Source organism: Cynocephalus volans, chromosome 6, assembly GCF_027409185.1.
Source record: "Cynocephalus volans isolate mCynVol1 chromosome 6, mCynVol1.pri, whole genome shotgun sequence".
NCBI classification, from domain to species: Eukaryota; Metazoa; Chordata; class Mammalia; order Dermoptera; family Cynocephalidae; genus Cynocephalus; species Cynocephalus volans.
This window is the reverse complement of record NC_084465.1, coordinates 22366747-22392454: the sequence shown is the minus strand read 5'-3', so window position 1 is coordinate 22392454 and position 25708 is coordinate 22366747. Positions and strand designations below refer to the sequence as shown.

Sequence of the window (25708 nt, the reverse complement as noted above, 5' to 3'; positions counted from 1 at the left end):
ACAGAGCGTCGTTCTGAAAAAAGTATCCGTATATTTGTATGGGAGTTATGGCTTTAACGTGTCAAAATTATAAACTTGACAATATTGTGAATAGGCAGAGCTGGCATCCCCAGTACCTGTTCCTCTCCATCTTCCTCTAGGAAAAAAGAAAAAAAAGAAAAAAAAATTACTCTCTTGAAATAATCTTCAAAGACTAAGTGATTTAAAAACTTAGTATATTACATTTTGTGAAAGTCTTCTGGCTTTGCAGCTTTTCCGAGTCACCTTTGCTCTTCGAGGCCAAACATGTTTCACTTTGTTATGCCTGTTCCCTTTCGCAAATTCCTTTCCTTATTTGTGTTATTTCTTCTTCTTCCCTGTCTAATCTGCAGTGTCTTTTGTTACTGATTCTACCATTAGCCCCTTATACTCTTCCCCAACTTGGATTCCCCTTCTTTTGAAATGTCCTTTGGTTCACTGTCAACATTTGGCCCATGTTTTTTCTCCTTTGTCCCTCATTTTGTCTCTCCTCTTCTCCTTCCTTCTACAGGAGATAGTTATATGCTAGTTTTGCTTAAAGCTGACTACAGAAAGTTATTCTTTATTTCGTTAGTTATTACTTATTTTGTTTGTCTTTGTTGATTTACTTTGCCAGCTTCAGCAGTGATTACTGCAAAACTGTAACAGTGTTTTTACAACTTTGAGATGTTTGTATGGTTTCCAGCAGCTTCCACCCCAGAGGAATTCACAAATGAGCCACCCGTATACTTTATTATTCTAATTAACACATACTCCTCAGCTGTGGGGTTCATTAGTACCTTTGTTAATCTGTCTTCAGTATGCCATTAAAAAACCACAGAAGGGGTTGACTTGAATTAGTCATTCCTTTTTGGCTCGTAGGGGGTGTGTAAAAAAGTTCATTATTTCATACATTTACATTTTAAATGTTACTATTTATTTTGTGTTCTCACATTCTATTTTGGCTTTTCATAGTATTGCATACATTTTAATATGCTGAATAAGCAAAGAAAAGTTTTAAAAAGAAACATTTGGACATTCATGTTCAGTGATTTATTATTTTTTTGCAATGCTACAATGGTCACAATAATTATTAAGTGCCTATAATACAATTAGCTGCAAGCCTCAGAAACTCTGATGAATTTAAGGGAGGCGGAACAGACCAGCTGTTTAAACACTGCCTTTGTGATCAAAGATTTGTGTTTGAGGCTTGTTTTAGCCTTTTGTTAGTTGTGAAACCTTCAGTAAGTTACTTAACCTCTCTATGTCTCATCCATAATGTGGAAATTATAGTAATACCTATCCCATAGGAGAATTGTGAGAATTAAATGAGATCCTATATGTAGTATGCTTAGCATAATATATCTTTGATACGGTTACTAATACAAATAGTACCTTACACATTTTTATCTGCTAACTACCCAATAAGTGATTTAGTTAATTTAGCTTTCATTGAACAAACGTTTATTGAATGATTGCTGTGTAGGGAGAACTCTTTGACTATAAAGAGCAGAAGTATTTGAGCCCCGATAACTGATGCATGAAAATCACTCTTTGCCAGTAACTTAATGTGGCTAATAATGCCTGCTCGTGGGATAGTTAAGAACATCAAATTTAATGAGAAACTCTGTGTTAAAGTTGTTAATATAGGGTTTGATACAGAGTAGGCTCTCAAATTATAGATGTAATAAATAATAGCAACAGTAGTGATAGGAGAAGATAACATGATTGAGGACACACATGGTCCTTGTTCTCACAGGGAGATAAGAGTGTAAGTCCTAGCAATTCAGCATCTGTAGTATTACATACAGTGATATGTACAGATAACAGCTTGATTGCAGGGTCTGGATGGAATGGTGGTGTGTGGGCAGGCAGACAGAGCTTCTCCTATGGATGAATTATAGGTGACAGCAAAAGTAGCAGCCTGGGTAGGGGCCAGATTGTGGAGGGTTCTGTGCTGTTGTACAGACATGGACTTGAGTCTCTAAGCAGTGAGGAACTGCTCTGGTGGCCAGGTGGGATTAGATTAGAGGCAGGGAGCCCAGTGAGAAGACTGTAGTCATATTTAGGGAGGAGCAAGAAGAGTCTGGATTAAGACAGTGGCAGTGGAAAGGGAAAGAAAGCTAAAGATGAAAACATGCAAGGGGTCCTCAAAAAGTTCATGGAAAGATTCATACCATGTTTTAATTCTATTTTTCCATAAACTTTTTGAAGTACCCTTGTATTTAAAATATTTAAGATGAGACAGTTACTAATGACTAGTAGAAGTCTAAGATGACTGTTAGGTCTATGGCATGGTCTGAGGGGATGTTAAGGTCATTGTCTACAACAGGAATCAGGGTCAGATGAGCTATGCATTAAGAAGTTGGGCATAGGGACCGTATGACTGGAAGTCAGGGGAAGGGTCTCAGAGTAGGAAGTTGGGGAATCATCAGCATTGGTGCTTGAGAGATCATCCAGCAAGAGAAGGGAAGGAAAGGGAAGGAAAGAGGACCGAGAACAGAGCCGTAGGGATACAGGCATCTAAGTGGTCAGCAGTTGAAGAAGGATTGGTGAAAGAAACTGGAAAGGACTGGTAAGAGAAGTAGGAGAAGAAAGAAGAGCAAGGAGACAGAGAAGCCAAAGCAAGAAAGAGTCTCAAGAGTGTGGGAAGGGGTTATGCTGCCAACAGGTTAAGTGGAGAGGTCCCTAAAAGAGTGCTCATCAGCACTGCCTACAGGAGGGTCACTGACGACCTTGGCCCACGTGGGTTTTGTTTTGTGAAGGCAGAGGCCTAACTGGAATGAATTGAAGAGTGAATGGAAGGTGCGGAAGGGGGAACCAGGGATTAAAAAGCAACTCTGCAGAGGCTTGGCTGTTAAGGGAAACTCTAGCTATAGCTAAAGGAACATGGAGGACAGAAGAGAGCCTTTTGAAGACAGGAGAGACTCACGGGCTTGTATAGTGGGAGAAGGAACCAGTGGAGAGTGACAGGCTGGAAACCGACAAAGTAGGGCAAAATTGATGGTCCCTGAGCAGGGTCTCTGGGGAAACAGAAGGGAGTGGGGCCCTGGGTAGAGAGAAGGAGCGGTCTTCCTCTGAGACCCAAGTGAGAAGCATTAGACGGTGCAGGGGGTTGACAGGGTCACTGTCTGAGAGTTTCTACTCTGCCTCAGAAGTAGAAGAGAAAGACATTTGTTGAGAGGAGGACGAAGGAGCTGATGCTGCATGGCTTGGGGAGAGTGATGCGGACCTGGACTAGCTGGGAAGGGAGCTGATGGAGAGTGGGAGACCGTCTAATAGCACCGAGGCCCAGCAGAAAGTCGACTGTACAGACATGGACAGGATGCATGGCGGTGGGGCCCTTTCTGGCCCACCTGGCAGCTCGGGGGGCAGAGAGTGTTCATTAGTTCATTTCCACCCATGCCTGAGCGCCTACCACTGCTAGGCACTGTTTTCCTCCTTCCCACTTTATGCTTCCGCCATTTGGAAGTTTCCTAGTTCCCCCAGAGGGCAGTGCTTGCCTGTGACTTTGGGATTTTGTACATGTTGCCCCCTTTGCCTGCAATGCTACTTTTTGGCTCTCTTTTCAGGCTTCTTCTCCTTTGCCAGAATGACTCATGACTTGGGGTCTCAGCTTGACTGCTCTGTCCCCCAGGAAGCTTCTGCTAACTTCCTACTCCACCCCAACACTGACATATAATGGGCGCCCTGCTGATAGTCAGCAGCACCCTGCTTGTCTCCACTGTAATATGAAACTCCTGAAGTTGCTTGTGTACTTGTCTGTCTCTCGGACTGAACTATAAATCCCTTATGGGCAGGCACCATGTCTATTCACTTATTCACCCTGTCTTCTGTGTGGCTGAAGTTGGGTGGACATCAAGTTGAAGCTGTCTGGAGTTGAGTCAGTAAGGAACGCGTGTGTGCGCATGTGCTGGCAGTAGGGGTGCTGGAGGCCATCTGTAGGGATTCCGAGGCCACCCACAGTGAGGATGGGGTTTGTAAAGTTTTGAAAATTACCAAAGACCAAAAGGGGAAAGCATGATACTGGCAAATGGCAGGAACCTCAGAGGAGATGTGAGGGGGTGGCTGTGCGGAGACTTGCCTTGGGGATCTGGAAAAATGCTGACAGTGTGACCCGTCTCCATGCTCCCTGTCAACAGCTACATTGATAAACAGGCATCTGCTTACAATAAGTAAGGATGGAATGTCTTCTCATTTCCAGGAAGAGAGAGAGAGAGAGAGAGAGAGTGTGTGTGTGTGTGTGTGTGTGTGTGTGTGTCACGAACTTCAGAGGTCAAAATGCAAAGTTTCAAAGGGAAAGTAACTCTGCCCTCCCTCCTTCCCAGGACTTATATAAGAAATTGGAACCTTATTTAGAAAAATGAATATCTTCCACCCATTCTGTAAACAGGTTGATAGGTATGAATGAATGAAACATTAAGATGGAATTTCTGGTTTCATCAATTAGTAGGAACAAATGTCATTTATTGGGAACACTAGCTATGCTTCAAGCACTCCGCTACGAGCTTTATAGACATTTTTTTTCATTCTCCCTAAAACATTAAAAGAAGGTATAGGGAAGGAAAGATTTTCCCTCTACGCTCCTAGCTTTGATAGCTGGGTCTATGAAATAAACTGACAGCAGGCAGATTAACAGGAAAAAAGTATACAAATTTATTAATTTTTAATATTACATGTGTGGGGGCATCACAAGAAAAAAATAAATAAAAGCAAATACCCCCAAAACAGTGAAATTTAAGAGCTTATACACCGTCTTAAAAGGGCAAGGCGGGGGGAAGTAGGCCACTTAGGGGAGAGTAAATACTTTTTGGGAAAGATGGATGAGCCCTTAGGAGAATGGATGGGAGATATGATAGTTTGTGACAAATTTTGTCCGAGTGTGGGTTGACTTCTAGTCTCTCTCCTGTGATGAGTCAATCTTCTCGAGTTGATGAAACTCCCGGGAAGGGGATTTATGACAATTGAGTTCCTTGTGGAAGATCTGTCTTTAGGAACATAAGGAAAGTTCAGAGAAAGGCTCTCCCTGCATTTTCTGTTTCAAATGCCATCAGCTCAAAATAATCAACATGCCAAAGCAGCCTATTTCAGGGTGGCATGTTCTGAACTCCTTCAGTGGTAATAACATTTCCTATTGATAGGTGAAGAACGTGAGGCTCAGAGATAACTTTAGCTCCTCAAAGTCACACATCCAAATGGCAGAGCTTGGGTTCAAACCAAGCCTGCCAAATGCCAAAGCCCATGTGCTGTTTCCATGTAGGTGGTTTTTGCTTCCCTGGATTAGTGGAAATTTGGGGGGAAAGAAACTCTTCACAGTAGAACAAGCCTACAAAATATATGTCCTCTGCACCAACAGCCTGAGCAGCCTTGTGGCTTCCTGTATTACTATAGAAAACCTGGAAAGAGTATTTTACCATTGCAGTCCATCTGCCAGTCATGGTTGGTTCTATCGGTGTGACTGATGTGATGACTGTGTTCTGTGTCCTCTTGTTGATGGCATTGTTAATTTTAGTCATTATGGAGTTGAAGGCAGCACAAACATAACACTGTGCCACCTGTTATCGCTTCTGTCTGTCATTATTAGGGGAAGGGCACGTTGAGCTGCCATTTGTCCATGGGATGTCTACAGACCAACGGCCAACTTCTGTATGGAAATGATTATCACCCTTTTAATAAATGTAAATTGCATGAACCCAGCAAAACTAGCCAATAGGAAGCAAACCAAGGACCTGTTTTCTCCAGGAAGAACAGCAGATTTAATTGCCTTAATTTGATGTAACCATACTTTGGGGCGTGGGCAAGCAGTCAAGGGCAGTGGTTAGAATTGCCCTGCAGTCAGACAGATGCAGGTGTTCATTCCAGCCCTGTCACATACTAGCTGCGTGGTTTCAGGCAAGTCAGCTCAGCAACCTGACTTTCTTCTTCTGTAAAATGGAGATAAGTACCTACCTCAGGGCCGTCAGAAGGATTCAGTGAGTTGATCACTGAGAGCTCTTAGCACAGCTCCTGGAATCGAGAAGCCCTCAGTCATGATAGCTATCCACACTAATACTGACGCTTTTACTGCTACCACGTTCACTCAACTTTGCATACGTCATGCAAGCGACCACCTGAAAAACCAGTGGCAATAGAAACGTTGATTTGATATATATTTAATTTTACATAATAGGTATGTATTCTAAACTCAGAATTTTCTTTGGGGATGGTAAATTTTGGAGGGCTTAGCTCCTGGGTGTGTGACCTATTAAGTGCTGGACATGACAAGGTGGGCTGTTTCTTTTCTAATGGGAGTCCTTTTTTTGTCCACCTGTCTGATTTTTTTTTGCAGGAGGAATTTGATGGGATCCTAAGAGAGGAGGCCGTGGCCAAGGCACTCCACCAGTTGGGGCGCTCAGGTCCTGGGACTGAGCAGGTTTACCTCAGTCTAACTTTATCAGTGAGTATGACAAGATCATCACTGGCTGGTTACATCGTGACATTGACTAGACCATATCCATTTGCTCTGGTACTCATAGCTTTTGTGGTGGCAGCAAATCTCAGGGTCCTCAATTTGATGGAGACTGGTGATTAAGGGATATTTATATAAGTATTAGACTTCAAAGAGCCCTGGCCAGTCCAATAATCAGCTCCCCAAATTCCTTTGTTTTCATTCTCTTCACACTCTCTTTCATCTTAAGTAGTCTATATTATAGTAATCAATGCTTTCTTTCCAGAAGGTTGAATTTGATTCTGTAAAAGCAATCAAAAACTCTTTTAAGAAAAAAAAAAAAAAAAAAACTCTTTTAAGGATTTTCTCTCTGATCAGTAGAACTAAAATTTTTATCTAAATGCGAGGGAACAAAGTATTTTGATATTGACTTTTCCCCCCTAAATATGTCAAGAAATAAGTAGCTTTGAGCTATATCATACTTTCCAAAAGATACCTATCATTAAAGAAAAAAGTCTATTGTTATTCATCAGTTTTCAAGATTCCAATACGAGTCATAGAGTGGCACAAAATCTTGGCTCCTGTTTTATTATGAGAGGCTGTAAGAGCAGACTAGTCAGAGTACTTCAGCTTCTTTCCCCATTTTGTTTCTCTATAGTCCTAGAAAAATAATTTCACTTTTTTTGCTTCCTTATACTGTAGAGCACGAAATGTTTCTTGGAGATTCAGAGAATAAATGTGGATACATAATTTTAAAAAGTACATTGAAATTTTACTATAGCATCAGGAGGTGGCTAAAGTGTATATAATTCATCACAAGACTTTTCTGATGTGGATTTGAATTAGTAAACTATTCAAGAAATGTTAAGCTGTTTACACCTATGCTGGTTCTGTGGCACGTCCTTTGAGGTCAGCATATGAAGGCTCTAATCTTTTACTATTTTCACTTTATAACATTTTATAGATGACTCAGCCAGTCAGGCAATAACATACAGGAAGCAGCCTGTGTGCATTGCACTATGTTAGACATCGGGATGGTATGTAATTCCAGCAGCCAAAACGTTCCTGCACAAGTCCCTTTCAATCAATATTCTACTTACGTATGTAGTGCTATGCCTTAAATTGATCTACCAAAAAAAGCAATCTTTTAAATCTTATTTCAGCTAGATGGACTGAAGCTTAACTTATTTTGCCACTGACCTCCTTACATTTGAGATATTACATGGTGAATTACTTTGCCTTAATAACCTGTCTTACTGAATACACTTTCTAAGGTCGCCCACGTTTAGTGATTCTTTTCCCCCTTACATCTTCCTTATGTTACACTTTAATTTTGCTTTCTCTGATTACTTATGTACATATCTTCTCTCCTACCAAAGTCATACATTTCTTAAGGGCACAGTGTAGCTCTGTTCTGTCATTGTATTTCTCATCACGCCAAGCACAATGCCTTGTTCATAGCAGGTATTTAGCAAGTACGTATTTATTAATGTTCTAGCAGCCTTCATTAAACAATCATCATTATTCTAATGACTCTTCATTGGTTGGCTTTTTCTGACATAACAGCATAAATCAGTAATATGTCTCGTTCCATGGGACCAAATTCCCCCATAACCACATTTGAAGTTCACTAGAAGCAAGGTCTCTTGGAAAGAATTTTGGGCAAGGATTCAGGAGATTTGGATACTGCTTCTTTATTACTAACCTGCTGTGTGACTCCAGGGTACCTACATATGCCTCTGTGCCTCATGTGCCTCATGTTCCTCATCTCTACATTGGGAATAAGCCACCCTACAGGTTTCACAGGTGCATTTGATTAGATGAGATTATTGTGAAGGAGCTTTGAAAATAAATCCTGTGAAAATATGGGTGGTGTTATCAATGATCTCCTGATTAGGTGTGCACTCTGTAAAAATTCATTTAAATTCTAGGCATTTGCTTTTTCTTTTATTCTACTAGATAAAACCTTTGTCTTTATTGCTGTTATGTGTTGTTTTTTTAATATAAAACTCTGCTCTAAAGGTCTTTAGAACACTGCTTTAATTTGCCTTTTCATGTCGTATTTGTTCTTGCTAACAGCACTAGTTTCCTAAGCTTCTTTCTTCCGAGGAATGCATTTTTCTCAGGGAGTCCATAGTCTGTTTTGAGATCCTATTAGTAGCAGGTTTCAGATTTTCTTCTCTCACTTCTTCTATACTTTTGAAAGAAAGTCTGGCTTGCTTTCCATCACTATTATTTCTGGATGTTGCAACAAGACTGAACACTAACCTGTTGAAGCAATATTAAAGTCTTTTACCTTTTGTTTTCTCAGGGTTGTGATTTAATTGACATTAGCATTCTCTGTGGATATGTTCACCTACAGAAGTTGGATCTTTCGGTAAATAAAATTGAAGGTATGTAATGGTCATTTTAGTAGATTAATCTCTGAGTTATTTCGGAATGCAGATGTTGTAGTGTGTAATACAGTGTAATATCCTCAAACTTGGTGTATGTGATCGGTGGATCAATTTACAAACTGGTCCTTTGCTTTCTGTATAAAAGACACCAATGAGTGATGAGTCATTGGCACAGGTCTGCAAAATTATGACATGGTTGAGATGCACTCTGTGATAGTTGAGTATGAGATGCAATGTTTGCTTCATTTTTTTCTGTTAAGATCTATTTTACTTCTTCAATACTTCCTGAATGTTTAACAATTCCCTTTTCTTTCCTTCTATTCAGTGCAGATGAATTAGTCCTTTTTTTCCACTTTAATGGATTCTTTTCTATATTTTGCTTTTGCATTTACAGTTTAATCCTGGCGAGCTACTTCTATTCTCACTATTTGAGCACCAGGGCTTCGTGCATTTACTTGTCCCCTCTTTTTGCTGTCTCTATGTGTTTAGTTGATTCTTACAACTCTAACTCCACCATTTGTAGTTCTATGTATGTTTGTTATGACATCTTGTTCACATTTAACGAAATTAGTCTTACAATTGTCACATTTCCTTCAAAGCTTGATCCTTGTTTCTAATTTTCTTACCTTATTTGAAACTTCAGTGTATAATTTTTTTCTTTAGACTAATAGGGAAGTAAGCAAATCATTCTTTCTGAACTTTCTCCACTGATAATCTTTCTACTTGCTAGTTTTGCCTGCCTTTTTAAATGAAAATTAAATGTTGCTTATATCATCTTCTCTGTTTTATTTTCTGACTTTTTCCCCTCATATGACTCTAATAATTAAAATCCACTCATTTCAATGGGTAAGAAATATTCTAGTCTTTTAATTCTTAAAATTCTACTGTTTTGAGAGACTTTATTATTTTTTTCTAGTTTTATAAAACGTTGTTATAGAAAATTACAAACATGTCCGGAAATAGAATATCAGAATGAATATTTGGGTTCAACAATCATCAGCCCATAGCCAATCTTGTTTCAGCTATACCTCCCTGTACCCTTTCCCCAGGGTTACTTTAAAGCATATCCCAGATTATCGTATAATCAGTAAGACTTTTTTAGTGTTAACTGGTAGGAGTGCTCCACCCACATCTCCAAGCTTGGTTTCATTTAGTGGATAAGAAGTTGCCGAGAGGGGGGAGGCTTCAACAATGCTTAGTGCTAACAACAAGAAAAAAGACCTGGCTTCATATCCTTGCCACTTGAGCAGGGAGTCCACAGTTGCAATGGAAGCTTTCCTCTTCAGCCACATTAGTCTTCATTAATCTTGTATGGCCCATTTCATTAATTCATCAAGTGCTTGACAGCCTACTGTGTGTGAGGTATGGTGTTTTTCATGTATGCCAAATTTCAACTTGCATCAGAATCACCTGGGGGCCTATTGAAACAGACTGCTGGACCCCAACCTCAGAGTTTCTCATTCAGTCGATCGGGGGTGGGGCCTTATAATCTGCATTTTGAGTAAGTTTCCAGGTGAGACTGATGCTGCTGGTCCAGGACCATACTCTGAGAACCACTGATGTGGACACGAGGAGTTCCTGCCATCTGGTGGACAGAGAGGTCACTGCACTGAACAGGGAGTTAAGGGGCCTGCTGGAATTAGAAGTCCAGCAGCCCGAGCCATGGATTTTGTCTGTCAGAATGATTTGAACACATTGGCTATCTACAAAGTGTGAAGAGCACTCACCATCTCTTTGTCTCTCTCTGAGTCCCAGCTGCTGCTTCTGCTTCAAGACAGAAAAGATCAGCTCCAGGGCACCCGCAGGCCAGTGGAAGTTAGTACAGTTGAGACCTCTCCTGACAGATGCGTCGCTGAGCGCAGAAGCGACGAATAGATACAAATCCTAAGACAATCGCAGCTTCCTCTCACAGGCAACCTTCCCTGATTCGCTCATTCCCAGTGGATTGTCTCTCCTAGATCTGCTCACATTTACTAAAGAAGTGTGTGGTTTAGTCTAGAGGAATGAAGTCGGAATTGGTAGGGGTCTTCTGGCTTCAGTGACCCTTGAGAAGGAAAGATGCTAGGAGGTCCCCTCACATTGCCTGTCCCACCCAGGACAAGGCCCCCCCACTGCTCCGGCTTGCTCCCCTCTCCTGGTCTGCATGTGTCTGTGCCAGATGGTAAAAGGTGGGAGCACTTTGCTTGGCTTTGGTTGTGGGGGCTCCATTCTCTCACTAGGGGCCATCCTCTGAGGGGTTGTAACAGCTCCTTCTATGACCTAGAATGAGAAGAGAGGGGGAGACGCTGTTACTGTTACGGTTTTCAGGTGGAGAAATGAGTTACTGGTAGAGACAGGGCTGTAACCCTTACTGTGTGATTCTTCCTGATCCTTCCCTAATTCATCCTGTTACCCTGACGTGCATCCACTGGAAAGTGGCAGGAAAGCAAAACAATACTTCACAACTTTTATGGTGTATGTGTAATTTCATTAGGAGTATCCTTTATTAGCAAATAGTCCTTTACTTCATACGTATTAGAGGTTCAGAATACTTGCTTGGGGTAAAATGCAAAATTCAGATGTGCTTTTGAACTCTGAGTTAGAGTCAAAGTAAAATAACAGCAATGACTTAAATCACTTCAAATAATTAATGAGATTTAAGATTAAGTCCAACTAAAACAAAATTTAATTTACAACAAAGAGAATTCCCTAATTGTGGCATTTTCAGTCTTTCTGAAAAGACCTAATTTAGTAAATTAGGGGCTAATTATCAAGAGGATTATCTAAGGCTTTAGTTTCTCATCCTTTTATCTAAGGCTGGGAGTTTTTGAAGCATTTGGCTGTTAGCAGGTCATGGGAGAGAGTGAGCTGGAGAGAGTGGCCTCACGGATGAGGCCTCTTTCACTTTTTTCCCTGGCTGCCCGGGAAATAAGGGGTGGAAGGCGCCCTGGGAGAGAAGGTTAAATTATTGGCTCATAAGGAGATTTCCACACTTTTTTGTGTATATTTTACACACTAACAATTTTATTCATTTCACTTATCTGGAATAATTAAGACGTGCTTGCAACTGGCATCATTAAAAAAATATTCTGATATGACATATGCTGTTTTTAATGACTTTGTCTAATTATTATATTGGCTTACCTTATTCTGTATCTGTTTTTCCCCCTAGATTTGTCTTGTGTGAGTTATATGCCTTATCTTCTAGAACTTAATGCTTCTCAAAATAAACTGACTACATTCTTCAATTTCAAGCCACCCAAAAATCTCAAGGTAGACTTTATCAATACACTAATTACATATGTTAAATGGTTTGCAAAGGACATTAAATAAGTAAAATAGCACAAAAATAGAAAATTCAGAGAGAATAACTTGTTGAAGTGCATAGTGTAAGTGTCTGAAATGAAATAAAAAAGGATTTGTGTCTCATTTATTTTGGAAAAAGAAGATGCTTTGTCAATGGATAGTCTTTTTACGAAGCTTTGCTAAAACCTCGTGTTCAAACCAAAGAACCAGCTTCCTTCTGTTCTACTCTTTCCCTCAATTAAATAGTAGTTGTTATTGCATTTTTTTTGTTATAGCAGAACAATTTTATCTGAAAAATTTTATCTCTGAAAAATCTGTAAGAATTTCCTAGGGGCCCAAACTACCCTCTTATTTATCCAACCTTTCCTTTTTTTAGAGAAGAAAGCTTCAGATTTCCATTCTTGCTTCTCTGTGCTTGCTCTTGCATTTCTGAAGCAAAATAAACTCTCTGTGGACAGTAGTTTAAAGAACAGTTCACCACTATGCTATAGAGTGGCATGTCATCTGCTTTAATGTGTGCCCAAATTGCCCATGTTCTTGTGAAAATGAGATTCCGACCTAGTAGGTCTGGGGTGGGGCCTGAGCCTGTGATTTCTCACAGACTTCTGGGTGATGTCCTTGCTGCTGGTCCACGGACCCCTTCTTAAGTAGGGAGGTCATGAAGTCAGGCTTCCCAAACTTTCTGCACATTGGAATCATCTGGGGTTTTTTTTTAAGAACTACTGATGCCTGGCACTCACTGCCAGAGATTCTGATTTAAGTAGTTCAAGGTAAGGCCTGGGCTTTGGCCCTTTTAAAAGACCCTCAGGTGTCTCTGATGAGCTGATAAATTTGGGAACCATTGCCACAGAGCTTGTGATTAGCGTTCATCTATTGGACTCAAGTATTTAATTAAAAAAAGTCACTTTAAGGAATGGCCATCAACCAGGTAACAGGTAAGCAATTTACTAGAGATGTGTGACTCATCCAAATAATTAAGAATTGATATTTACAAAATGGGGAAATATATTTTGTTTACCAAGGAATAAAACTGCAAGTCAAAGCTTGCTAAGAGCGTCTTACCCTTGGAAACCTAAGATAGTCATTCTCATAAATGTAGGCTTATTCAAAATTCTAGAACCAGAAGAGAGGTTCTGTTTTAATTAACTCCTTTCTTCAAATTTACTGAAACCTGAGCCCTATTTAAATTCAGTATTTGAAAATCCAGATATGGTCATAAGGAAAATTAGTAATTATTTGTTTCACAAAATTTATGCCCTTTATTATCTATTAGTTTTATTTTATTTACAAACCAAATTAACTTAGATCCAAAGTGTTCTACTGAGGCTTGCATGAATATAAAAATCTGTTTGAAATCAAGAATCTGATATTCCCCATACTGACAGTGGGATGCCTTCTTAATTTTTCTTCCGTTGTTTCGCATTTTTCTATTTTTATCAGTAGTGTGTTTTTTCCCTTTGCAATTATAGTTATTGCCAGGGTGACATTCCTTTGTCCTATTTGTCCTCAGTGTGGGGCTGCATGGTGTCAGGTTATCAGGAATTGGATTTGCAGAGCTGTTTCGATTCTCTTCTGCTGTCCCATTCGCCTTGCCCTCAGCAGGGAAATTACTCAGGGTAACAGTGTGACCCCTGTCCTGGGAAAAACTTCCTTGGAGTTTCTTCTGTTCACACGCTACCTGGCCGCCTCCCAAAAGAAACCCACAAACGAACAAAAACAAAATCATATACCTCATCTTTAAGGTTCTGAGCTCCTGGAGAATTAAGAGCAAACACATTGGTAACTTTAGAGAAGTGCTTTCTAAGTGCCAGACTGCCTCAATGAGGGTTTTCTACCCTAGGTGGGCTCTCTGTGGACCTGGGAAGGGATGATTGAGTCCTTCCGGCATTTTCAATGCATTATCTTGTTTAATCCTCCTGAATAAATCTGTGAAGTAGCTGGTACTGTCCCATTTTACAGATGAAGACAGTGAAGCACAGGACGGTTAGGTAACTTAACCTTTGCTGGGAGGTAGTGGAACTGAGATTGAACCCAACGTCTGAGACCCCAAAGCCTGTACCACTCCATAAAGTTGGGCTTGTGTACTGTACTATGTTCTGTCCTCTTGAGAAGCTCTACTTCCTTTTCATTTCATATCTATGAGCCTTGCACCACCAACCGGAGAGAGTGTGCATTTCCTAAAAAGCAGGGGCTTGTGTTTGCACTGTTTGTACTTTTTAGAATGCTTTTGCTCTTAGTGGGTGACAAATGTTAACTTGATTGGTTGGGTAGTCAAAGCAACATCATATGCTTTTTAAGGTCTCTTGACAAACCTAATATCATAGGGCATAGTATTGTCAGATAGCCCTGATGGAGGTGTAGTTAGACAGAGAGCATGCTATGGCACGAGAATGGAACGCATTGATGAGAAAGTGTCAATTATAAGCAAGCCTGCGGAATGAGAGTTTATTTTTAGTCCATTATTATTACATAGAAGAAAAAAGTACTCCATATACATTATGCCAGACCGATTATGTCATAGTATGCATTTTAGATAGCTGCCATTTGTAAATATATGAATTTTGTCTTCTGATATTTTTGCTTAGCACTATTTTATTTGCACATTTCTGTTTCTCCACGTGGCTTACAAACTTGCATTTTACTGACTATGTAGTGCTGTTCCTATATTGTAATTGACTTAACCAGTTCTCTACTCTTGCCACTTGAGTTGTTTCTAAATTTTTTTGAGTATTTAGTGTATAAAGTTTTTAGTATTTAACATATTGTTAAAATAATCTTAATATTTTGGGGGTAGAGCCACTGTTTTAAAGGGCACAAGAAAGTAAGAGTGCTGGTTATTTTGTAATTGCTTAATAGTTTTCCAGAAAAGGATTGCAATGTGCCAAGTAAGTTAGCAATACACAGTTTCAAAAAACTTGGGGTTTTCTTTTTCTTTTCTTTTTTTTAAAGTTTTTTCTTTAGTCCTTTGCCACTACGTAAATAATTAAACAAAGTTATTTAATGTTGTTTTTTAGTCTCTTATTTTTGACTAAAAACAACAGATGTTGCTGAAAATGCTTTCCTAAAATAGTCAATTTTAAGAAAAGATGTAAAGTTGAAGAGGTGTGGGATGAATAAGAAAGACTATTCTGGCATTTGGGGGGTGACATGGGAGGATATATTGAGACAGGAGTCGAGAAGGCAGAGAAAAGGGACACAAGATAGGCATATATAAACTAAGGAAAACAGGTCATGGTGCATTAGAACAGATGAAAGAAACGGTGGTAAGTAAGGATGAAATTGAGGCAAATCCTGAGGGAAGACCAAGAAAGTTTAAAATAAATGCTGAAAATGGAAAGAGTAGCTGCAGGAATTGAAAGTGTTTAGGTTGTGGGGATGTCCCTGTGGGCCACGAGGAAGGGGTCTCCTCTTCAGTTTCCCTCAAAGTGGACAGACAAGGATCCCAGTTAGAAAATGATTAAAGATAGATGTATGTTTTAGCCTAAGTGAACTTTCGTAACAAATTATAACCCTACATCCAGAAATACCATCTTCTTGCGTAATTAATTATTGTGAATATGAATGAAAAAGTATAATGTATTGTTCTCTTTTTCTCACCAGAAGGTGGATTTTTCCTGCAACCGAATTTCTGGAATGTGTGATTTGTCAGCATACCATGCTCTCACTAAACTAATTTTGGACAGTATCCTTTGAATGAATAGAGGGGAAATTTAAAGAATTAAACTTAAAGGGTACACATTAAAGAGGGTGTGTGGATTATATGAAACAGTACTAGGTAAGCAATTTACTAGAGATGTGTGCCTCATCTAAATAATTAAGAATTGATAATCACAAAATGCGGAAAGATGTTTTATTTACCAGGGAGTAAAACTGCAAGTCAGAGCTTGCCAAGAGCATCTTACCTCTGAAAATCTAAGTAAGATAGTCATTCTTCTGATAAATGTAGGCTTATTCAAAATTCTAGAACCAGAAAATTAATTCCTTTCTTGAAATTTACTTAAACCTATGCCCTATTTAATATAAATTCAGTATTTGAAAATCCAGATATGGTCATAAGGAAAATTAGTAATTATTTATTTTACAAAAGAATTCATAGTGTGTTCCCTTTAAATAGCAAGCCTTTCTAGTGTATTTAAAATAGATTTTGTTAAAAAAAAAAGCAACTTTTGATTTGCAACCAACTTCAGGAACACATCTGTTGCATGAATCAGGCTCCCATGCAAACAGAGCACCTACTTTAAAGTCAGCTCGCTCCAGCTTCTAGAGCATGGGAGGTTAATTGGGGAATCTGTGAGTTTAATGAGCTTGAGTCTCTTCCTTACACCAGAGACTAATGTTCACTGGGTGATAGGGGAGCAGCGCCTTCTCTTTCTCGGTATCTTTCTACCCACCTGAGGATTTTTCAGGGTGGAATGGAGAATGAATTGATTGCCCCTGGGTGCCTCATTCCAGGGATGTGGCAACAGATGGTACACACTATGTTTGTCATAAGGCTGAGATGTGGGGATAGTGGAAGGTATGTTTTCTTGAACGTATGTCTTGTAGAAAAATCCTTTATTCATATGGGATGGAAAGCCTAGAACATAGCAGCACTCCTTTTAGACCTTGTGTCTAGAAGTCAGCTGCCCCTAAATGCCTGCCAGCCAGAAGGGGTTCAGCTGCCAGAGCCCCTTCTGATCATTGAGGGTACTCTGAATGAGGATGTTGACGTGGCAATCTAGAGTCTGACATGGAGAGCTCTGTCTCCCAGGAAGACATTCTTCATGTGTAGCATGTAATCGCCAAAGAAAACAATTTGGTATTTTGGACTCAAAATGGAGATACAGTTTAAAACATTTCTATAATGAGAGTCTTACTTTCTCTATAAATTTAGCTTTCCATGTAAAAAATTATATGACTTTGTAAACTTCAGATATCTTGAAGAAAGGAATCAGAGTTTATTTTGTTGTTGTTGTTTTTTACCTTGATGTTAGATGTAGCATTTAAGTCTTGTCAGTGAAGTATAAAAAGCTATAATTATTACATCAGAACCAATTGAAATTCAGAACATGGGTATATGTAATTAGAGTGTAACATGGCACCATTTCTCACCTGCATTTTTTAAAATGCAAAGACAAGTAGCCAAGACAAACTATCCTTCATATACTATTAAATATATTTTTGTTCCGTTCAAGCATATCATATTGTGCATGATGTAGGTGGTGGAGTTTTACAAGTTTTTCTGGATAGCTGAAAGCAAAAACATATCTGAGAAGATTATAAATTAATCTCTTTCAGAATAAAAAGGCACTAGATTAGATTTTTTTTTGAAAAGACTAAACTTTAATTGAAATCAGAAAGATAACAGAATTTTAAAACAGCTTTTATGCCAGTATATTTAAAAACTTAGATGAAATGAACAAATTTCTAGAAAAATATTATGTACCAAAACACTGATTTAGAAATAGAAACACTGAGCAGTCCTGTAATTATAAAAGTAATTCATTACAAGTTAAAATGAACTAAATTTAAAAAATCTTCCTACAAAATACACCAAACACAAACTTTCAAGAACAGACCTTCTAATAATGAACAAATTATTTCAAACATTAAAAATAGAAGGCATATTTACAATTTATTCTATTGAGGTTACTTTGCCATTCAGACCAGGCAAGGAACAGTAAAAGAAAGGGTGATGATTGGCTTGTCATGATGTAGGTGTAACATCCTAAACAAAATATTAGCACCTGAATCTGGCAATGTATTAAAAAGATTGTACTATGACCAAGTTGGGTTTTTTTCAGGAATGTAAAGATAGTTTAATATTAGAAAATCTATAAATGTCATTAACTACATTAACAGATTAAGAGAAATAAACCTTATGATTAATACATAAAGAAACTCAATAGACATAGAAAATTTTATAAAACCCTGTATTTACAATAAAAACTCTCAGTAAACTCAATAGGGATATTCACAACTTGATAAATGATGTCTACAAAAATGTTTGAGACAAACTTTATCCTGACTGGGGACATGTTCTGAGCATTCTCCTTTAAAATCAGGAACAAGGCAAGGATACCTGCCATCCTCTAGCCATCATTGTTTTGGAGTTCTTAGCCAGCACCATAACATGAGAAAGCAATTAGAGATATAAAGATTGGTAAGGAAAAAATGAAAGTTATTCTTTGCAAATAATATATTTATCTACAGAGAATATAAAAAAGAACTTGCAATAAACTACTAGAAATAATAGAGTTTTGAGAGTTCAACAAGGTGGCTGGAGGGCCCACCCTGTGGCACACTCGGGAGAGTGCGGCGCTGGGAGCGCAGCAGCACTCTCGCCGCGGGTTCGGATCCTATAAAGGGATGGCTGGTGCGCTCACTGGCTGAGCGTGGTGTGGCCGGTCACAAAAAAAAAAAAAAAAGTGGCTGGATATGACTTCAATAAACAGAAATCAATTGCATTCCTCTGCATCAGAAGCAAACAATTAGAAAACTCAGCTTTAAAAAGAGATGCCATTTACAAGAGCAACAAAAAATGAATCTTATTAAAGATGAATAAGATCTGTGGGGGGAATGTAAAACTTTATCGAAGAATATTAAAGACCTAACTAAAGAGAAATATATCCCATGTTCCTGGGTAAGAAAATAGGCAGAGATGTGAAAAATGATTTTAGGGAAAATAGATAAGACTAATAAACACATGGAGAAATGTCAACCTCATTTATAGTCAGAGAAATGCAACTCAAGGCCACGTGAGATTCTGTATTATAGCCATTCAGTTGACAAAATTTAAGAAACCTAAAAATGCCAAGCGTTGGAGAACATATTGATCAAGAGGATCTCTTTTTACCTTGTTTGTGTTTGTGGGCATGAAATTAGCTCACATTCTGGAAAACAATTTTATATTGTCTTGTAAAGTTGAATATTCAAATTCACTGTGACCTAGTACTTTCATTTCTACGTATGGAAAGTAGAGCATATATGTACCTGGAGGTTTGTATAAGAATGTTTATAGCAGTTTTAGTTATGATAGCAAAACATTGGATTGGTAAGAGAAAGCATAAATAATGATATACTCGCACAGCAGCATATCGTACAGTAGTGAGAATGAATGACATATGCAGCAATGTGATGAACCTTAATAAAAGTAAATACGATTTAGGTATAAAACTAAAGGAGGAAGGGAAGAGGAAAGCATTCTGCATAGTGATTATCTTGAGAGGGACACAAGGATTCGACAGGACAGGTGTACAGGAGTAGATTTAAGTTGTTGCTAATGTTCTACTTCTTGGGCTGGGGTGGGGGCACAGTTTCAAGAGCATTCATTATATTTTTAAAAGTGAATAACAGCAGGCCATCTATGGGCCAATGATGAATCAAGTATTAAACTTAACCCAGTTCTATGTAAAAGTTTAAAAATCTGAAAATTTTTTATTAATTTCTTTGAAAACAATTATATAAAAAAACCCAAGTCAGTTAATCAAGCTAACAATACTGGCAATGTGATTATAGTAGATTATATTAATACCTCAGAGCGAGTTGTTAACTATGAAATATCAGTTTTTTATTTTATTATTCTATTTTATCCTTCCACATGTGGATAACTGACTAATTGATAAGCATTCTAAACTGCAAGATGGTAAGCTTTGCCAAGATTAAGTAAATGTATTCATAAAAATGCAGTTTATTCTTTACCTATAAACATTGACTGGTTGCTTATTAGAATTTTATAATTAGAATCATGGAATTTAAAAAAATGATTCATAGAATCTTAAATCTAGGCAGGATTTTAGAGACTATCTAGTGCTAACCATTACTTTATGTGTTTCGTGGAAGAGGAGCCTGAGACCCAGGTAGGTTCAGTGACTTGCCTGAGAGTATTTGTTAAATGTTTGAACTGAGAATAGTCTTCTGAATTCCATTGTTTCTTCCCGTGTTGCAATTCTTTGAGTAATTACTACTTTTATCACACAGCCATGTAAACTGTATGCATGTTTTAGAGAGACTCACTCCCATAGTGAAGAACATTTTTCACTGGTAAAGTGATCTTTCAGGATTGGTTTTGATTAAAGCCACCACTGTGGCTCTCTCCTCTAAGAGAACTGTGCTGGATTTTTCCTACTTATTTCTCAGTAACTGTTTTCTGTACACCCGAACTGTATTTTGTGATTGTAGACAAATGAGTAAGACTGAATACTGAACTAGTGAATCATTCATGTCAAGCATTGTGAACTACTGACAGCATCACCCAAACATGAAAATATATTGTCGGGCTTTTCCCTAGTTGTAAAGTTATGCCTAAGTGCCACAGGGTTACTTCATTCGGTTTCCATAAGGATCTAAAGTTCCACTGTAAAAGATTTATTCACAGAATCATAAAACTTTAAAGCTGGAATCCAATATGATGATTTTTAAGTTCTTTGAGCCTCTTTTTCCTGATAGTGGTCTTCTAAAATTAAAATACACCTAAGAGGATTATCCCAGTAAGCTAATTCATTGTTAAGTTTAATGACTTATCAGATTATGTTTCTTCTTATCAGAAAGTCCCAAGACCTATAAAAGAACATGAAAGAATAATGTTAGGAGGGACAAGTAACATTTCATGGAGGCCCTTAAAATAAGAAAATGCGAGACTGGGGAGATCAAACTGTGAACTCAGAGCTGTGTGTGGCCCAGTCCTGCATATGGGCTGTTCTTGCTGGAGGTCACCCCTGAGGTGGCTGTGGGAGTAAGGGGGCTGGGGGGGGAAGCTGTGTGCCACTGTAAAAAGTGCTCTTTATTCAAGTACCTCATGAATTTATAGTGCCTGAAATTCCTTCAAATTTAAAGGGGAGTAAAGAGCTGGGAAATAGGAGAAGACAATTTTTCTGAAATGAGCATATTTCTCAACAGAGATGTTCAGACAATTCTGCACCCGTCACCCCAGCGCTGAGTGACAGCAATGGTATCTGCAGAAGCCATGGCTATGACTGCAGTGTGGCCTCTGCATTCCTCCTTCTTTTTGTCCTTGCAATACTAATTTCAGAAAACTAGAGAGTGAGCTGGATGTACCAAGGGAACCGCGGTTAGCTTCCAATGCCTTCGAAAATTACTGTAGACCCAATAAACAAGCTTTCCTTTTCAATTCCTGACATCTCGTGCTAGTTTCAGGATTCCTTTTTTCTAGTTTTCTGATCCTTGCCTGCTCCCCATGGGAATGCTTCCTGACCCAGCTACCCACAAGCGTCTGTTTTTTTCTGCCATGATTCAGAGTATTTTCACCTTGATTGGAATACAGCTACCAGGACACCAGGGCTCCTGAAATTAGCCTTAAACACTATTGCCCTCTCTGCTGAAGTGAGACAGATGGCCATTCAAAGTTTTCCCAGCCTAGTTTTTGTTGCCAAAGATTGCCTGCTCCAAAGGTACTTCATTTCATCAGTAGCTGTGTGAGATAGTTTAATCTCTCATTTCCTTTATTTCATGTTCATCTTTTGTTACAATCCATATCTACAAAGATCTGGTCTTTGTTCTAGTTCCAGAATAATTATTTAAATAGCCCAAAGCAAAAGGAAATGGGGAGAATAGTATTTGTGAGCATCCATGTCATTTGCAGGGCTATTCTGGCAGGGGGCTCAGTGGAAGGAGATTTGAAAATGCACACTGACCACAAACAGAACTAAGCTTCTGCCCGAGGAATGAATCTGAAACCAATGAGGAAAACCTAGGAATCTTTGGCACATTTAGCAATATTTTCTTGTCTAATTTACTTAGTTACCTTTTTCTCTGGCCTGTGTCTTTCAGATTCAGCCCTGGCCTTGAATCTTCATTTTCCATTTTGTTGGCCAAGAGGTAGAAGACGTGATTACTTGGCCTCATGTGATTGCCATCTAGTAATATCACTGCCTTATAACTGTGCAGTGATGTATGGCTTGTGTCACTCCTTCACATGCATTTTCTAATTTTTCGTCCATGACCTCACTTCCCTTTAATGGCAACCTGGTGTTATCCCCACTTTACAAATGGAAAATTTGAGCAGAGAAAAGTTAGGTTATGTAACTAGTAAGTAGGAGAGTTAGAATAATTACAAAGAATTATGAGGCAAATATGCATGTTTTATGATGTTTATGATCCCTTCCTTCCTCTTCAAATTTTTTTTTGATTCTCTGATTGATGGAAGGAGATAGCTGGGCATTGTAAGTTGACCAGAAAAGGATTTGAGGAAGAAATAGTTTGTCTAGAGTGAAGACCAAAAAGTGGAATTGGATATTTACAATTGGGATGGACATTGCCAAATTGCCTCCAAAGTGGCGATATCATGAGGAACCCTCTCACCCAGCAGTATAAAAGTATCTGCTCTTCAAAAGCTTGCACTTTAAAATGTTTGCTAAGCTGATAGGTGACGAATGGCATCTTATCTTAGTTGTATTCTTCTGAGACGGGTTAAGCGGAACATCTTTTCATGTGTTTATTAGCCATTTGGATTTGCTCTTCTGGAAATTGCCTGGACATATTCCTTTTCCATTTTCTATTGGGGTGTTTTATCTTTTTTTCTACTGGTTTATTGTCATTTAAAAATGTATTCTAGTTAGTAATCCTTTGTCTAATATAAATTTTATATATTATATATATTACATAATATCTAATATATATTTATATATTAGATATTATATATGTTCTCCCAGTCTGTTGTACTTACTTGTGTAATTAAAAGGTACTAAAAGAGAATTAGTAAGAAAATGAAGGTTATCTGTCAAAAAAAAAACCCCCAAAACAAAAAGCATATGACATTGGTTTAATATAAATGTTAAAAAAAAAAAAAAAGTAGACTTTGGAGAATAGGTAGCATTTAGAAAGGAGAAGGAAAGCAGTATGAAGAAAGGATATCCTGCCAGGTAAGAAAGTTCTTGGTATATTCTAGAACTATTGAGAGGATTGACCTGGCAAAAATGGGGAATTCTCATTGGATTACAATGGGGATGAAATTGGATGAATAGGTTTTGCTTATAGTGAAGGGCCTTAAATGCCAGAGTAAGGAATTTGGAATTCATCCTATGGGAATTTTTTCTTATCTGTCCTGGATTCAATTTAACTTAATTAATTCATTTTTAGTTGACATATACTGATTGTATGTATTTATAGGGCACAGAGTTATATTTCAGTACATGTGTACACGTGTGATGATCAAATCAGGGTAATTAGCATATTCATCACTGCAAAAATTTATCATTTCTTTGAGATGAGAGTATTTGAGCTCCTCTCTTCAATTGAGAACATACAATATTGTTAATTATAGATGCCTAGAACTACTGTAGACCACTAGAACTTATTTATCCTTTGTAGCTGTGATTTTTCTGTTAACCAACCTCTTTCTATCCCCCAGTTCCCAGCTACTAGTAACCACAATTCTACTCTCAACTTCTATAAGCTCAACCTTTTTCTTTAGTTCCCACATATGAGTGAGAACATGCAGTATTTATCTTTCTGTGCCTGACTTATTTTACTTAATATAATGTCGTCCAGGCTTATCCATGTTGCCTCAAATGACCGAATTTCATTTCTTTTTATGGCTGAGTAGAATTCCATTGTGTATATATACATTTTCTTTATCCATTCGTCTGTGGATGGACACGTAGGTTGATTGCATATGTTAGCTATTGTGAATAGTGCTGCAATAAACAGGGGGTGCAGATGTCTCTCCAGTATGCTAATTTCCTTTCCTTGGGATAAATATCCAGCGGCGGGATTGCTGGATCATATTGTCATTCTATTTTTAGTTTTTTGAGAAATCTCTGTACTGTTTTCTGTAATGTCTGTACTAATTTACATTCCCACCAACAGTGTCTAAGAGTTCCCTTTTCTCTGCATCCTTGCCAGCATTTGCTATTTTCTGTCTTTTTGATTAATAGCCACTCTGACTGGAGTGAGATGATATCTCGTTGTGGTTTTGGCATCCTATGAGAAGTTTTTAATTGAAACGTGATATCCAATCAATATTTTGAAAAAGTTAACCTGACTACAGTGTGTACGGTAATTGAGCGCAGGAAGTAATGGATATCAAAGGTAACTGTTGGTGCCAAAGGTGAGTTAGTTTGGCAGAGGCGTGAATAAAAAGGAAGTGAATAATTAAAGAGATATTTTAAATGAAAAAAATGCCAGGTCTCGGTGGTCAGTTAGATTCCCTGCAGATTATCAGGGACTAAGAAATGGTGCAGTCATAGACAGAGAAAAACTGAGCTTTGATGGGTAAATGACGTTAAATTCTGGGAACTGGTCAAAGAGATTGACAACAGAGAGAACTAAGTGGAATTGGTGACTTTGAGATTGTGGTTTAAGGTGACTACAAGGATGGAACATAGAAGATAAGTTAAAATTGTATCAATGAATGAAAACTTAATGGATGAGAAAATTAAAGCAGCATTTAAGCCTCATTTATTAAGGAGAAAAGTCAATATAGACAGAAAGAAAGGGCTGTTCCTCTCTATAGGAGGGTAGTGGTCTTTGGACCACTCATTGGCTACGAATGACATCTCCCAGGCTTTACCCTAGTTATGAGGATGATGGAGCTTGGTGCATGTGGCCTCAGCAGGGTGACCCTGTGTTCAGAAGTCCTGCCTGTGGGAAAGCACATGAGTTTCTCACGGAGACTGATAGCTAACCGGGGAAACACACTGCTGAGGAGCAGCTAGGAACCACTGTGGTATGTCTTTTCATACCGATTAAATGTCACATATGAATGCAAAGCGATGCCTTTAAAAAGATAAATTTCATAGAGAATATAACATAATCTATGTGAAAAATATATTTCAGGATTTAGTGTTCATCCTACGAGTATATTGGGCATATAATACTGCTTTATTTAAGCTGCTGTCTGATTTTTTACTAGTAATAATTTACCGCTAATTCTTTTTTTCTTCAAAATGTTTTTAATGACATTTTCCTTAAACGTAGTTATGGTATATAGGCAACGAGATAGAAGAAATCAGTGGACTAGAGATGTGTGGCAATTTAACTCACCTTAGTTTGGCCAACAACAAGATCACAGCAATTAATGGCTTAAACACGTTACCAATCAGAATACTTTGCCTGGTGAGTCTAATAAAAATGTTATTCTTTATAGAAATGTAGTTAATGTTTTAGTAAATGTATGAATTCTGACTACTTAGGGTTTTTTAAATGTCTAAACAGCTAACCTCTTCATGAAATGTTACTGTCTTCAGTTTTGTTTGCTCCTTCCTATATCTGTATTTGTGTGTGTGTGTGTGTGTGTGCGTGTGCGTGTGTGTGTGCATGTGCATGTGTGATCAATATTTCATGCTAAGTAAAATGATTTTCTAATTTGATAGCCAAATTCAGTTTTTTAAAAAGTTGACTTTTTATGCTGGAAAAGAGAGGTATACTTTTAACAAGTATTTAAAATCGATTTTATAATACTGTATTGGTGAAAATAACATCTAAGCATAACATTTGTTGCTATTGAGACTTTATTGCCTTCAAATGAACCACAAGATGTTTCCTGGGCACTGAGTTTTGGCAGTCCTTTTATATTAATACGTGGTAGTCACCCATTGTAGGAAATCAGAAATAGTGCTGACAATAAAACGAACAATTGCAATCAGAAAGTTTAAGTTTGATTATT

The 25708-nt window shown here is 38.2% G+C and overlaps 1 protein-coding gene across 1 annotated transcript in view; it reads left to right on the top strand.

Moving 5' to 3' along the window:
* Nucleotides 1-25708, top strand: part of LRGUK (leucine rich repeats and guanylate kinase domain containing) — a 71128-nt gene that overhangs the window by 548 nt on the left and 44872 nt on the right. Inside the window, exons 2-6 of the mRNA XM_063101012.1 lie at nucleotides 6326-6433; nucleotides 8736-8817; nucleotides 11972-12072; nucleotides 15706-15787; nucleotides 25034-25158. Coding sequence (XP_062957082.1) covers nucleotides 6326-6433; nucleotides 8736-8817; nucleotides 11972-12072; nucleotides 15706-15787; nucleotides 25034-25158 — 498 coding nt within the window. The remainder of the gene's footprint in view (nucleotides 1-6325; nucleotides 6434-8735; nucleotides 8818-11971; nucleotides 12073-15705; nucleotides 15788-25033; nucleotides 25159-25708) is intronic.